General features: G+C 47.4%; 1 protein-coding gene across 1 annotated transcript; it reads left to right on the top strand.

The window, feature by feature from the left end:
* Positions 1-3,208: 3,208 nt before the first annotated feature.
* Positions 3,209-12,866, top strand: LOC136506856 (protein CROWDED NUCLEI 3-like). The gene is made up of 3 exons (XM_066501763.1): positions 3,209-3,308; positions 4,276-5,145; positions 12,455-12,866. The coding sequence occupies exons 1-3, from the start codon at positions 3,301-3,303 to the stop codon at positions 12,864-12,866; spliced, it is 1,290 nt and encodes a 429-aa protein (XP_066357860.1). The 5' UTR covers positions 3,209-3,300.

The raw sequence follows: 12,866 nt of genomic DNA, 5'->3' as shown, positions 1-12,866 counted from the left end.
GTCCAAGAACATTTCTTTTTTATTTTCAGGGATCAAGATGTAGATAAGAATATTTGAATTGTAATCGTAACATTTGTAATGTTTAATATTGATGGACATGTCGTCTACGTAGCGTATATAAAGCGAAACACGATTCCACGAAAAAATATAAATTAAAATAAATTATAAAACATTAAAATACGAACATGCCATCACCGCCGGTTAGCAACAAACCGGCAGTGTTGTCGTAAACATCACTGCCGGTTAGAAGGAAACCGACAGTGTTGGCTTGCTCAACACTGCCGGCTTGATCCATGAATCGACACTGATATTTACTATAACACTGCCGGTTTGATCTATGAACCGATAGTGTTGGCTTGCTCAACACTGCCGGCTTGAACCATGAACTGACACTGATAGTTACGAGAACACTGCCGGTTTGATTCATGAACCGACACTGATATTTACTACAACACTGCTGGTTTGATCCATGAACCGACAGTGTAGGCTTGCTCAATACTGCTGGCTTGAGCCAAGAACCGACACTCTTGAAGCAACCGTCACTGTCGGTTTGCACTACAAACCGGCAGTGTTGTTCAACTGGACACTGCCGGATGGAGCCAGGAACCGACAATGTTTTCTGTAGACCGGTGTCGGTTTTTAAGAATCGGCAGTGATGTCAACCCCCCTCGCTGTCGGACTGTCAGTTCAAAATCTGGCACTGAAGTGGGTTTTTGAACCAGCAGTGATGTCCAGATCTGGGTACTGAACGGTGACCACCGGTGCATGGTAGCTCGGCGCCGTGCAGTCCCTCGCCGTAGCAATGCAGCCGCGTTTGCACTGAGGCAACCGGTTGTGTTCACCTGGCAGGTCACCGGTGGTGACCGGTGCGTTGTGCGTCGCGCGAGTGCAGACCCTCGCCCTCGCTCTCTGCTGTTTGCTGTGCACCGAGGCAACCGGTGGTGCACCGGTTTGCACACCGGTGTTGGGGTCCAGAGAGCTTGCGCTCGCCCCTGTCTCGGCTCAAGGGCACCGTAGTGACTGGTGCTGCACTGGTTGGCACACCGGTCGCCCGTTCCAGAGAACTTCTCGCTCAGGGTTTCTCAGCCAGAGAGCACCGGTGCTCACCGGTGTAGTGACCGGTGCAACACCGGACTCGACCGGTGCTCCCTGGTCAGTGCTGTTTCGTCCGTGTTTCGTTCGGTCATCTCCCATTCCTCTTTGGTCATCTCGGCCGTACGTGTTTTCGTGAGTTTTGATCCATCCCGCTACTTGTTAGCCTGTGTGGATCGTGTCTTGGTCGTGCTTTGCGTTTGGGATTGATTTGGGACAACGGCTTAAGTTTTTGCGAGAAAATTTTAGGCTCCCATTCAGACCCCCTCGTCCTTTAGTTTTCTAAATCCCTGAACGAAAACAGGCATGCAGATTTTAGGAATTGTTCAGTTGGTTGTCCTTTCATGCACTGGAGCTCATTTTCAGATGCCACTCGATAGCTACAGAAATATCTGAGACCAGGCCAACAAGGCAACGACTAAGTTATATGAAGGGCACTTGGACCCATCGGCAGAACGTGCAGTGAAGTGCATGATTTGCCACTACTACAATAAATCTTTTCCAAGGCGTTTGGATTTTGCCCTCTGAGGCAGACAGGCTGGTTGCCCGCCTCGGTTAATGCTGGGATTAACGGAGGCATTCGTTTTCATTAACCGATGCGGTTACAATTAACTGCCTTGCAAAATCAATTTACCGAGATGGTTAAAAACAAATGCCTCCTAAAATCTATTTACGGTGGCCCGCCTCCAAAAATGCCTCCATTTTCAGAGACGGGCCACTTATAAGGCCCGCCTCAATTAATTGTGCTCGAGCCCACTAGCAATGACAAAAGCCCAAACCAGCTCGATATCACGCCCTGGGTATATATACGGTGACTTAGGGTTTCACTCCCTCTCTCACGCATCTCTCCTCACCCTCACCTCTCAGTCGCGCAGGTGGCCTCACGAGCACGGCGCCCCACCCCTCCCCTACCGTCCGGCGGCGCCCCACCTCTCCCCTACCCTCTCGGCCGCGCGGGCCCCTCCCCTCCCCTCCCCTCCCCTCCCGGCGGCCCTTGATCATAGATCTGGCGGCCGGAGGCCGGATGCGGTGGCCTGGGCGAGGCGAGATCCTGCGGCGGCGGTGTGCCTCGCGGCGCTCCCTCTCCCGCTCCTCCTCCCTCCGAGCGGCACTCCCAGGCCGGCGGCGGCGGGCAGCGCGGTGGCACCCTGGGCCGGCATTGGCGTGCCTCGCGGTGGCACCCCTGGCCGACGTGCGGCGAGAAGCAGCGGGGTGGAGGCGGAGCACCTCCAGCACAGGCGGATCCGGCGAGTCGCATGCGGCGGGGAGCACAGGGAGGCGGAGGCGGAGCACCACCGGCGGATCCGGCAAGGAGGAGCCTAGATCCGGCGAGGAGGACCTCAGATCTGGCGAGGAGCCCGGATCTGACGGGGCTCGTGCGGCGGCGGCGGCGCGCAGGGGCGGCGGCGCGAGGCCCAGATCCAGGCCCGGATTGGGCTGCAGGCTTTTGTCTTTTTTTTGTTTTTTATTTTATTAACCGAGGCGGGCATTTGAACCGTCTCGGTAAAGATTGATTTACGGTGACCTTTGATCCGAGGCGGATGGGATGCCTGCCTCGGTAAATCCTTTTTGCCCGTCTCGGTTAAGTTTATTGTAGTAGTGTGCCATGCTACGCTGCCAAGCTGATGATGATGACATTGACATGGATATGAGTACCGGATGTGTGTTAACGCGTGATCGAGTTTGCCAGCAGGGACCGTTGCAGAATTCAGACTTGATCGAGCTGCTGTTAACATTAACTTGCCAAACAAAGCATTAACTAGCCCAACAAGGAGGTGAGCCGGGGCCCAGTGGCAACAGGCGTTGTGCGCACTCCGTCCTTCCTTCTCATCACCGGCCGGCGCACTCCATGCATGCCTTGTCTCATCAGCTTCCGGCCTCCTTCTTCCTCAACAACACTCCATGCATCCTCCCTTCACCAGCACAGCACGTTAATGCATGCATGTACTCTCGCTCGCTCCGTGCCTTGTCACCTTCCCCTCTTCCGCATCGACACTCAATGCATATGCCTTGCCTTGTCTCCTCTGCTTCTTCCCTTCCCTCCCTCTCCTTTTCCTTCCTCCCATATATATATTCGGCACGGGCAGGACAACAGATCGGACCAGGGCACGCCCAAGACTGCCAGGCAGCGTCTTCCACCTTCGTCCAGTGCGGTGCGCGCGTACGCCACAGCAGGGGCCGAGGTCGTCGTCAACCTCTCTCCACAGCATGTCAAGGTATTCCAAGACGTTATTTTCTATATATACACCCTCCGTTCTAAATTATAGAAAGCCTTTATTTATACCGCTAGCTCCTTCTAAATTACAGATACCTTTAGCTTTCTTCGAGAAGGGAAAAAAAAACCTACGTAACCAACCTAACTATTGGTATTCTTCTACTTTACCCCTCACCTAGAAGACCATGTATTTTACCCTCTTAATTGAAGTATTCAAAACCATCTAAATTAAATAATCCCTAGGATGGCTTTGAAGGCGGTTTTGCTGACATGGCAAATTATGTGGATGATGACATAGCCTAGAGTCAGAAAATAATATGAAAAGGTATACATAACAGACACAACCTAACAGATTGAGCATTGACTACATAACCCACTCAACTATAAAACTTTAAAAGATATAATAATGTTTATATGACCCCCTAGGGTAGTTTTGCAGGACTGCTTCGCCACTATGGCCTGCCAAGCTTGCCTGATTACCCATATTGGCACGCAGGACCATCTATAAGAGATGGGCGGGCCTTGTTGCGGCTTTCTATGGTGGGGCGTGGGCCAGAAGGAAAGGGGAACTTGCTAGTTAGGTAGCCATGAGAGGACAAAGCAAGAGGGGGGAGGATGTGGGAGGGGATGGTGTGGCCTGAAACACTGTGCGTGATCTCGATGCTATTGAGGAGCATCGAGAGGTGTAGCAGGCGACAGTAGGTCACAGGCGATTTCGTGTCACTGATAATGGTGTCTTCTTTTTGCAGTTTTTTTACATAGTGCTTGATCATCCATTTATCTAAACTCGTAGATATTATCATTTTTTCTAAAAACTTTGTAGAAATTAGAGAAAATTGACTTAAGATAAAACTAAAGTGACCTATAATTTAGAGTCGAAGGAGCATTTCAAATCGATCCAATTCCCGCGCAAGCAGTGTGGTCCCATCTTTCTCCTCTGAGACTCCCTCTAAAAACATGTGCTGCAGGCAGTACTACTACAATCGGACGCAGGAGCTGGAGCGCCAAAACTATAGACTATTCAGTGAGAAGTTTAGACTGTCCAATGAGAAGCGTGAGCTGGAGCAGAGGTTGGTGTCCCAAAAGGAGCAATTGGACGAGAAGGTCTCCACACTAAAGCAAAGGGTGCAGGAATTGAATCATCAAAAGAAGCAATTGGACGAGAAGGTCTCCACACTAAAGCAAAGGGTGCAGGAATTGGATCATCAAAACACCAAATTGTCCAATGAGCTGGTGAAGCAAAAGGAGGACACGAGGAAGGCGGGCTTGCTATTCATGAATGCTGCTGATAAGTACGAAGAGGAAGCGATGAATCAACTTAGGGCAAAGGTAGAGGAATTGGCGAACACGAGGAATGCAGGCCTGCTGATAATGAACACCGCCGATGCGTACCAAGAGGCGGCAATAAAGCAAATTAAGGAAAAGGTGGGGGAATTGGAGGACACAAGGAAGGCGGTTCTTGTGCTCATGAATGCCGCCGATACATATGAACAAAGAGCAAAGAAGAAAATTAAAGATATGGAGGAGGAATTGAAGGTCATTGGGGCCCAGAAAGCAGAAATGGATGCAAGGGTAGTATCTTTGGAGGGTGATTATGATAAGGTGAAGGTTGAAAATGAAAAGCTTCGGCTAGAGGCTCAGAGGCTCATGATGGAATTGGTTGTCTTGACTGAGGCGAAAGATGCAGCTGCATACTCATGTAATACTGAGACACCAGAAATCACGAAGGAATTGGAGGATCTTGAAACAAAGGTGGAGGAAACTCAAGCTACCATGGATTTGGTGAAGGGTGAAAATGATAAACTTCGGTCGGGCATTTTTTTAAGGGAAAAGGAGGGGTATCTCCCCACTGATGGTAATATTTCTTTGCTTTGTGGATAACCAAGGCAAAAGCATCCTTAAACAAAGATGTGCATCTTGCAACACTTGGTTGTTTGTTTAAAAAAAATGAGATTATTACGTCCCTGCCCGCCTCCCCCCCCCCCCCAAATAAAAGCTCCAACACATCAAAATAATAATCTACATGAAGAAAGGCAACCACAATTATAACTTGAAGTCTTCCATAACTTGAAAAGGTGTGGCGCCAAGTGGAACTTGCAAATTCAAGATAGCCCAATAGCTTTGAGCAAAAGGGCATTGAAAGAAGAGATGCTACGGAGCCGCCCCCATGCTCTCTCCTTCGCCTGCGCCCGTCCCTCTCTCCCTCGGCGCTCCCTCACTCTATCTCTCCCGGAGCTCGCTCCCTCCCTCCCTCTCTCCCCCCGACGCTCCCTCCCTCTCTCCCGCCGGCACTCCCTCCCACCATCTCTCCCGGCGCTCCCTCTCTGTGGTGGCGTGGGGCCGCGGGGCCATGTGGCGCGGTGGCCGTGGTGGGACGGCCCCTCCCTCTCAGGCAGCAGGCAGGCCTCTCCCCCCCCCCCCCCCCGCCCCCGAGCGCGAGCGGTGGCGGCCCCCGGTGGCTCTCCCAGGTCTAGGCCAGTGGATCCGTTAGTGGCGAGCTTGGGGTGGCCGGATCCGTCGGCAGCGAGCTCGGGGCGGCCGGATCCATCGGCGGCGAGGTCGGGGCAGCCGGATCCGTCGATGGGCGAGCTCGGGGTGGCCGGATCCGTCGGCGGTGAGCTCGGGGCGTCCGAATCCATCAGCGGCGAGGTTGGAGTGGCCGGATTGGTTGACGGGCTCAACAGTGGCGGCTCCCGGCGGCGCATGATAAGGGCTATGGATGGGCTCGACGCCGGGCCCTGGATGGGCTCGTGTCTAGGCTCGTCTTCTTTTTTTAATATTTTAATTAATTAACTGAGGCGGACAAAGCAACCGCCTCGGTTAATCAGCATTAACCGTGACCTTTGATTGGAGGCGGTTGCTTTGCACGCCTCCGAAAATCGTTTTTGACCGCCTCCAAAAAGATTTTTGTACTGGTGTTTAGTGGTAACCCAAAAAAGTACCTGACACTGTTGGAGTGCCTCAAGGTGAACGAGAGAGTCGGACGGCAGTGGTGAGCCTTAGTGGCTTGCGGAACTTGCCTTGGTTGCTCAAACCTTTGTGGCGACCTCAACGCCGTGACTGGGGAAAGGCTTGATGAACCGGAATATAACTTTTACGGAGCTCCAATGTGAATAAGGGTTGCGTTTTGTCAAACGACACCACATGATATATTCTTGTTTCTGGGAGCCTCTCTTGACTTGCTCTTTACTTGCCGCAAATTAGCATAAGCTGGTTATTTTGATTGGCTCTAGGTTATAAATTTTTTTATAGGTTTGAACATGTAGAGCACACTAGAAAACCATTAGGTGCACCTCATGCAGACACGCCTGCCAACTAGTTTAACGGAAGTCGAAGTACTGATTCTATCATGGCTAGAGCGTTGCATTTCATTTGTGTAATACCTTGCTTCACAGGGCTGAAAGCAAAATAGATTAAGTTTGGGCTTCGGGGATTAGTCTGAATTCGGACTAATATAACCTGGCAGCCAGTAGCATCCAGTAGTAGGTTACCTGACACAAAGTTTGTGCAATCTGCACAGTTTTAACTTTAAAAGAATTAGTTAATTCTAATAAATTAAAAGAATTAGTTAATTTCTGTACTAGCATAGGTAGATTTGTGTGATACCATTCATTTGACTGGTAGTCATCGCTAGGTACTATCGACAGGTGATCCTTCTGGCGTCAAATTTCACGAGGGATTATTGCAATTTTTGTAAAACTCATATTATCACATTTAACATGCCCTCTTGTCGCATACGACATATGACATTTGCTAGAAACTCAGAGAAAGGGACGGAAGCAAGAGCTGAGCCCGTCTATGCCATTGTTGCCATGTTGGCCTGCTGTTGGCGCTACGTGAAAAACAGTTTTTAGTAATAGGTTTTTTTGGGTGGTTGGCATTGGATCAGCTCCTACAATGACGTATTTGGGCTCCAGCACAACAGCCGCCCCTATAAATGACACAGTAGGGGTGGATGGTAACACGAGCCACCCCTATAAATGTGTCGATTTGTAAGGGCGGCTGGTATGTAGAAGCGGCTATTACCAACCGCCCCTGCTGTGTCCATTTGTAGGGGCGGCTGAATCACCAGCCGCCCCTACAAATATCCGCTATATATATAGCAGTCACCTTCTTCCATCTCGGGCTACTCTCTCCAACCAGAGAAAAAAGGTTGGAAGGCCTTGGGCTCCTCCCAAAAATTGCTCTACTAAGGGGGAGGTTTTGACCTCAAATACTTTGGTGGAGAGGTTGTACAAGGTAAGAAAATGCTATTCCAAGCCTTTATTTGAAGTTTTAATGGTTGGTTAGTGATCGTAATTAGAGTTTTGCTTTTCTCTCTTCTATGGTGCTTGAGATTTGTATGAAGCAAATTAGACTCTAGTTTTGAAGCTATTAGTGTAAATTAGTTAGATAAATGAGATTACACCATTTATTAGTCGATCTTGCTTGATTTTAGTTGAGATTACACCCTAGTTTCATGTATGTTTCATGTACATGTAGATTTAGATCTAGATCTTGGGTTTGTTTTTTTTAATTTTAATTTTGTAAATTTATGTTTCATGAAATTGAAATAGGGTTTGCATGAAAGGTAGTGGGTAAAATGTTAATTGTTGTAAATTGTTGTCTTTGAAATTATTTATTTTAATTAATAAATATATATATTTTTAATTATTTATTGATAAATAGGCCATTAATTAATTACCCTCTACCATGGTGTGTGTTTGATATGCTTCATGTAATTTTATTTTATATTTATATTTATATATATCTCAAGTATATAGAATTATTGTCAAGTAATTAATTATTAATTTGATTCCTTTACATATATATCTGAATTAGTAGTCCTTTAATGTATTTTCTTTTATTGTTGTGTTTTAAAAGATGGAGTATAGGAAGTCTTGGATGTATGGTTCGTTAAGGTTCAAGGCAGGTTTTCATAAAAAGGTGGACAAATTTATTGAAGCCGCAGAGAAGCATGCAGCGACATTGACAGAGAATAAGGATACAATTATTTATCCCTGCAAAGATTGCAAGAACATTATGACATGGATAGATGTGAGTATCATCAGAGAACATTTGATTGTGCAAGGATTTATTGAGGACTACATAGTGTTGATAATGACGACAATGACGAAGAAGAAGACGATAAAAACCTAGAATACCTGTCCCAATACTTAGAAGAGCTTGATGTACAAATGGATCCTGAGTTTGGTAATGAACAAGGTGGTGATGCTGGTAGTTGGGATGGTAACGACGAATGTGGTGCCAATAATAATGGGGAGCACGTGTTGGTGATCCTTGGATCAGAGATTTTACTAAAGAGCCCGAAAGGTCTAGAAAATTTGAAAAGGGGGACAAAAGCATCGAAGGAGACTGTATATGGTGTTGAAAAGGGTTGTCCGACACATTGGACATTGCTGCGTTTTGTGCTTAAGCTACTCATCCTAAAGGCTAAGTACGGCTGGTCAGACTGTAGTTTCAATGATCTATTGCGTCTCCTGTCATGGGTGCTGCCACAACCAAACTCAGTTCCCACCAACACATACCAAGCGAAGAAGGTCATAAATCCATTGACAATGGGGGTTGAAAAAAATCATGCATGCCCCAACCATTGTATCCTTTTTCGTGGTGAAACGTTCAAGTCACTGGATAAATGTCCCCGGTGTGGGAGTTGTCATTTTCTGAAATTCAAAATTTGAATTGTCCAAAATTAGTGACAAAGATAGATGACCAGATTAAAATAATAGAGCATGATTTTAGAAAATTTTAGGAAAAAAACCATCATATTTGGAGTTAGTATGAGGAAGAAAAACTAGTTACAAGTTTCAGCTATAGATTAAAAAGAGAAATCACACTTGTTCATCATTGATCATCATGAACAGTTGTGATTTTTCTTTTTAATCTCTGGGAAAAATTTGTAACTAATCTTTCTCCTTCATACTAACTCCAAATGTAATGATTTTTTCCCCTAAAGTTTTCTAAAATCATGCCCTATCAAGTTACTGTGTTGATTTGGTCATTCTTTTTATTTGACAAAGTTTGAGCAATTCAAATTTTCAAATTTAAAAAATGACAAGTTCTAACAAGATTTTGAAACACCAAATCATTTCAGCTGAAAAAGTAATGAATACCAAAGATGTATAACTCATCAAGATCTACAACTTTTATTTTGGTTATTTCTTCATCTGACAAAGTGATAGTAAACATTGTTCACAAATCAACATGTCTCTCATATAGTTTATGAAACTATGAGTGATATGTGAATTTATGAACAATGTTTACTAATACTTTGTCAAATAAAGAAGTGACCAAAATAAAAGTTGTAGATAGTGATGAGTTCAACAACTTTTATGTTCATGACTTTTATAGTTGAAATCATTTAAGGTTTTCAAATCTTGTTTGAAGTTGCCATTTATTGAAATTCAAAATTTGAACTGTTCAAATTTTGTCAAATAAAAAGATGACCAAAATAAAAGTTGTAGATAGTGATGTGTTCAACAACTTTTATTTTGGCAAAAACCATCATGGCACTAAAAGCCAAAAAAAAGGCCTCCGACCTTGACAAAGACCTGTCCAAACTCAAGCATCAGGGCAAAAACTATCATGGCGCTAAAACCAGGAAAAAGGCCTTCGCCATTAAAAACAGCAACGCCTATCCCATAAGAAGGCAGCAAATTAAAGAAGTCTAACAAAGTCCTGTCACTCAGGCATCAAACCCATTCAATTCAAAAGACCTCAAAAGGGATAATTAATGCAACCAAGATATTGACCTTAAAAGCCAAGATACGTTTCAGCAAACAACGTACCAAAAAATTTAAGACTCAAAGACCAGCACCCACTATAAAACAGGCTCATTCCGTGTCCCAAAGTTCCAGTCAGCATAGAACGCAAGGGGAAGAAGGTAGAGCACTAGCACAAGCCACAACCCCAGCCATGGAGGCAGGGGTCCCCTTAGCCATCTAAGTCGGCTGTAGATATTGTACAAAAACTCATAAAATCGGAGGCACCAGCAGACGGTTGGAGGCAGTGGGAAAAGAGAGAGGACCTACGGCACGGTGATGAACAGCGCAGACCTACGGAAGAAAGGGGATATCGTACGAAATCTTGTAACATCCACCTGACGCCGGAGACCTAACCTGCCACCACCAAAAATGAAACATGTCCCACGGGGGTGCAGCCTCTAAAAAACCACCAACGCTGGCGGAGGCCCATATTGCCAGACAGCTAAAACACCCAGCTAAGAGAGTATCACAGGCCTCCGCCTTCTTTACAAGCTGCGTTGAACCTTCTAGTGGATCTTCTACCGATCCCGCAAGTCTCGCCAGGCGGACTTCAAGTACGCCCTCGCCGGCCAAAAAGTTGGCCCCACATCCAACCCCGACAACAAGTAAGCACAGAGAAGGGAAGCAGTCGGGGCGGAGGTCCTCGCCACCACCTCTATATCGCGCATGCTCGTCCCGACAAGGACCCGCGATGCGCACGGTCGGAGACGCGACATGTGACGGCACCAGATGGATGCAGTCGCAAGCCGCAAGATCATAAGCGAGGGCAGAGACAAAACTGACAATCGCGTCACGGCAGAGGAAAGACAAGTGTCGCAACGACAAGTCCAGAACTAGACGAGATATGTAAGCAAGCATTACAAACACAAGCCTCTGCTCAAACAATCAACAAAGAGAATCACTTGTTCATCCCAAAAAACACCAAGTCGTGTTCAATAACTTACAAGATACAAACGTATAAGAAAATCAAAAGTATCACGGCGGATGCCTACGCTAGGCAAGCGCACGAGTAAACTCAGCACGCTCGTCGTCTATGTCGAATCTAACCGAGTCGAACACGTCGCTCGCAACGCTGCGGGGGAAGGTTGAACGCTAATAATCCCAAAGCTACCCGCTCATATAAATCCCATCATTGTAGAGAGTCAGGGGCATAATGTCCTGCGCAGGCTCCCGATTCGGAACCTGCGCAAGGTAACATTCCATATACCGTTTAGCATAAAAGATAGTTTATTTACAAGAGACCAACCGGACTAGGACATTTAAACAGAAATGCTAATTCCTAAAAACCTAGACCTCCGGAGTCTTGGCCGTGGCAGAAGTCCTCAGGCCTTTTTTGCATTAATACTATTAATTAATTAATAGCATCAGACGGCCGTGGAGTTAACAAGGAAGGTCGTGTTTTTTAAAAAATGTTTGGAAGGTCGGTTTGATCACAGGCCGCTGCAGGTATAGGAAGGAGGAGAGAGAGAGAGGAGTGGACCCCGCCACTTGTCGTTCCGCTGCGTCCCCGTCCTCCCCTTCCCCTCCCCCACTCCTAGGCCCTCCCACCGCCGCCGCCTCGGCCTCGCCACGTCTCAGTCCGCCGCCGGCGCCATGAAGAGAAACGAGGATTCAAAATTCGCGGATATGTACGGGATCCCCGTGGAGGTGCTCCGCGACGGATTTTGTTGGAGTTGTTCCAAATTCACTCCAGGATATAGGCCAGGCTTCTGACGGAGCGAAGCGGAGGCCCGTCGCCGGAGGCTTGGGCCGGACTCAGGATCCATTTGTACATCAAGCTCTTCTAAGTGCAATTTACCTCACTAAAGATCAGATGTTCCATGAGAGAACTAAGCACATAGATATCAAGTATCATTTTGTGCGTGATGTGATTGAAGAAGGTAAGCTGAAGGTATGCAAAATTAGTACTCATGATAATCCTGCTGATATGATGACAAAGCCTGTTCCTGTTGCTAAGTTTGAGCTGTGCTCAAGCTTAGTTGGTTTAATTGGATAGTCCAAGAGACTATTGTTGGCACCAGTGGTTTTCTATCTTTGTTATGTTCAGGATGAAGGGTTGATTTATGATACAAGATGAATTTGTCTCAAGGTGGAGTTTGTTGGAGTTGTTCCAAATTCACTCCAGGATATAGGCCAGGCTTCTGACGGAGCGAAGCGGAGTCCCGTCGCCGGAGTATATACCCTTGCTAGGGTTTCGTGGAGACTTGATTCTCTTGTAAGCCGCCATAGGCGTGTAACCCAAAACTCTTGAGATAGTGAGATTGTTGCTGGCTGGTGCCCGTGGTTTTTCCCCTTCACATCGGAGGGGTTTTCCACGTTAAATCGTGTGTCTCCTCTGTGGTTTGATTCTTTACTTCATATTCCTATACGTCGTTCATAACAGATTTCCTGTACTACTTCGGGGCGCTCCGGACGACGAGGTGCGCGGCGGCAACCTCATGCGCGTCGCCACCGCTGACGGCCTCGCCGTCGCCCTCTCTGAGCGGGCACCGGGGAGCGACGCTCTTCAGGTGTACCTCGTCTCCTACATGGCGCCAAAAGAAGCGCAGGTCATCGAGGAGATGGCGGAGGACACGAAGACGAAGCAGTCGGAAGGAGCCGCCGCCGCTGGACCCGCCTTCGTCATAGCCAACGAGCGCGTCCTCCAGGCCAAGGTGCTTGCCTTGATGGCCATGAGGGGAGAAATTGCCAACATAAACATCACGATGCAGGAAGTGCGTGCCAAGGAGGCGGCACCCTACTATATCCCTAAGGCGCCCCTCTGGACCACGGGCTGTCAGCCGGCGAGCACCTGA

The sequence above is a fragment of the Miscanthus floridulus genome, chromosome 15 (assembly GCF_019320115.1).
Source record: "Miscanthus floridulus cultivar M001 chromosome 15, ASM1932011v1, whole genome shotgun sequence".
NCBI lineage: Eukaryota > Viridiplantae > Streptophyta > Magnoliopsida > Poales > Poaceae > Miscanthus > Miscanthus floridulus.
The sequence above is the reverse complement of the archived record's forward strand: the minus strand, read 5'-3'. Positions and strand labels throughout refer to the sequence as shown.

What these genes read in the sequence shown, in the direction of transcription:
- LOC136506856 (XM_066501763.1), top strand. An exon ending in TTTTTAAGGGAAAAGGAGGG is followed by an intron (nt 5,146 to 12,454) that starts GTATCTCCCCAC and finishes CGTTCATAACAG; the next exon opens with ATTTCCTGTACTACTTCGGG.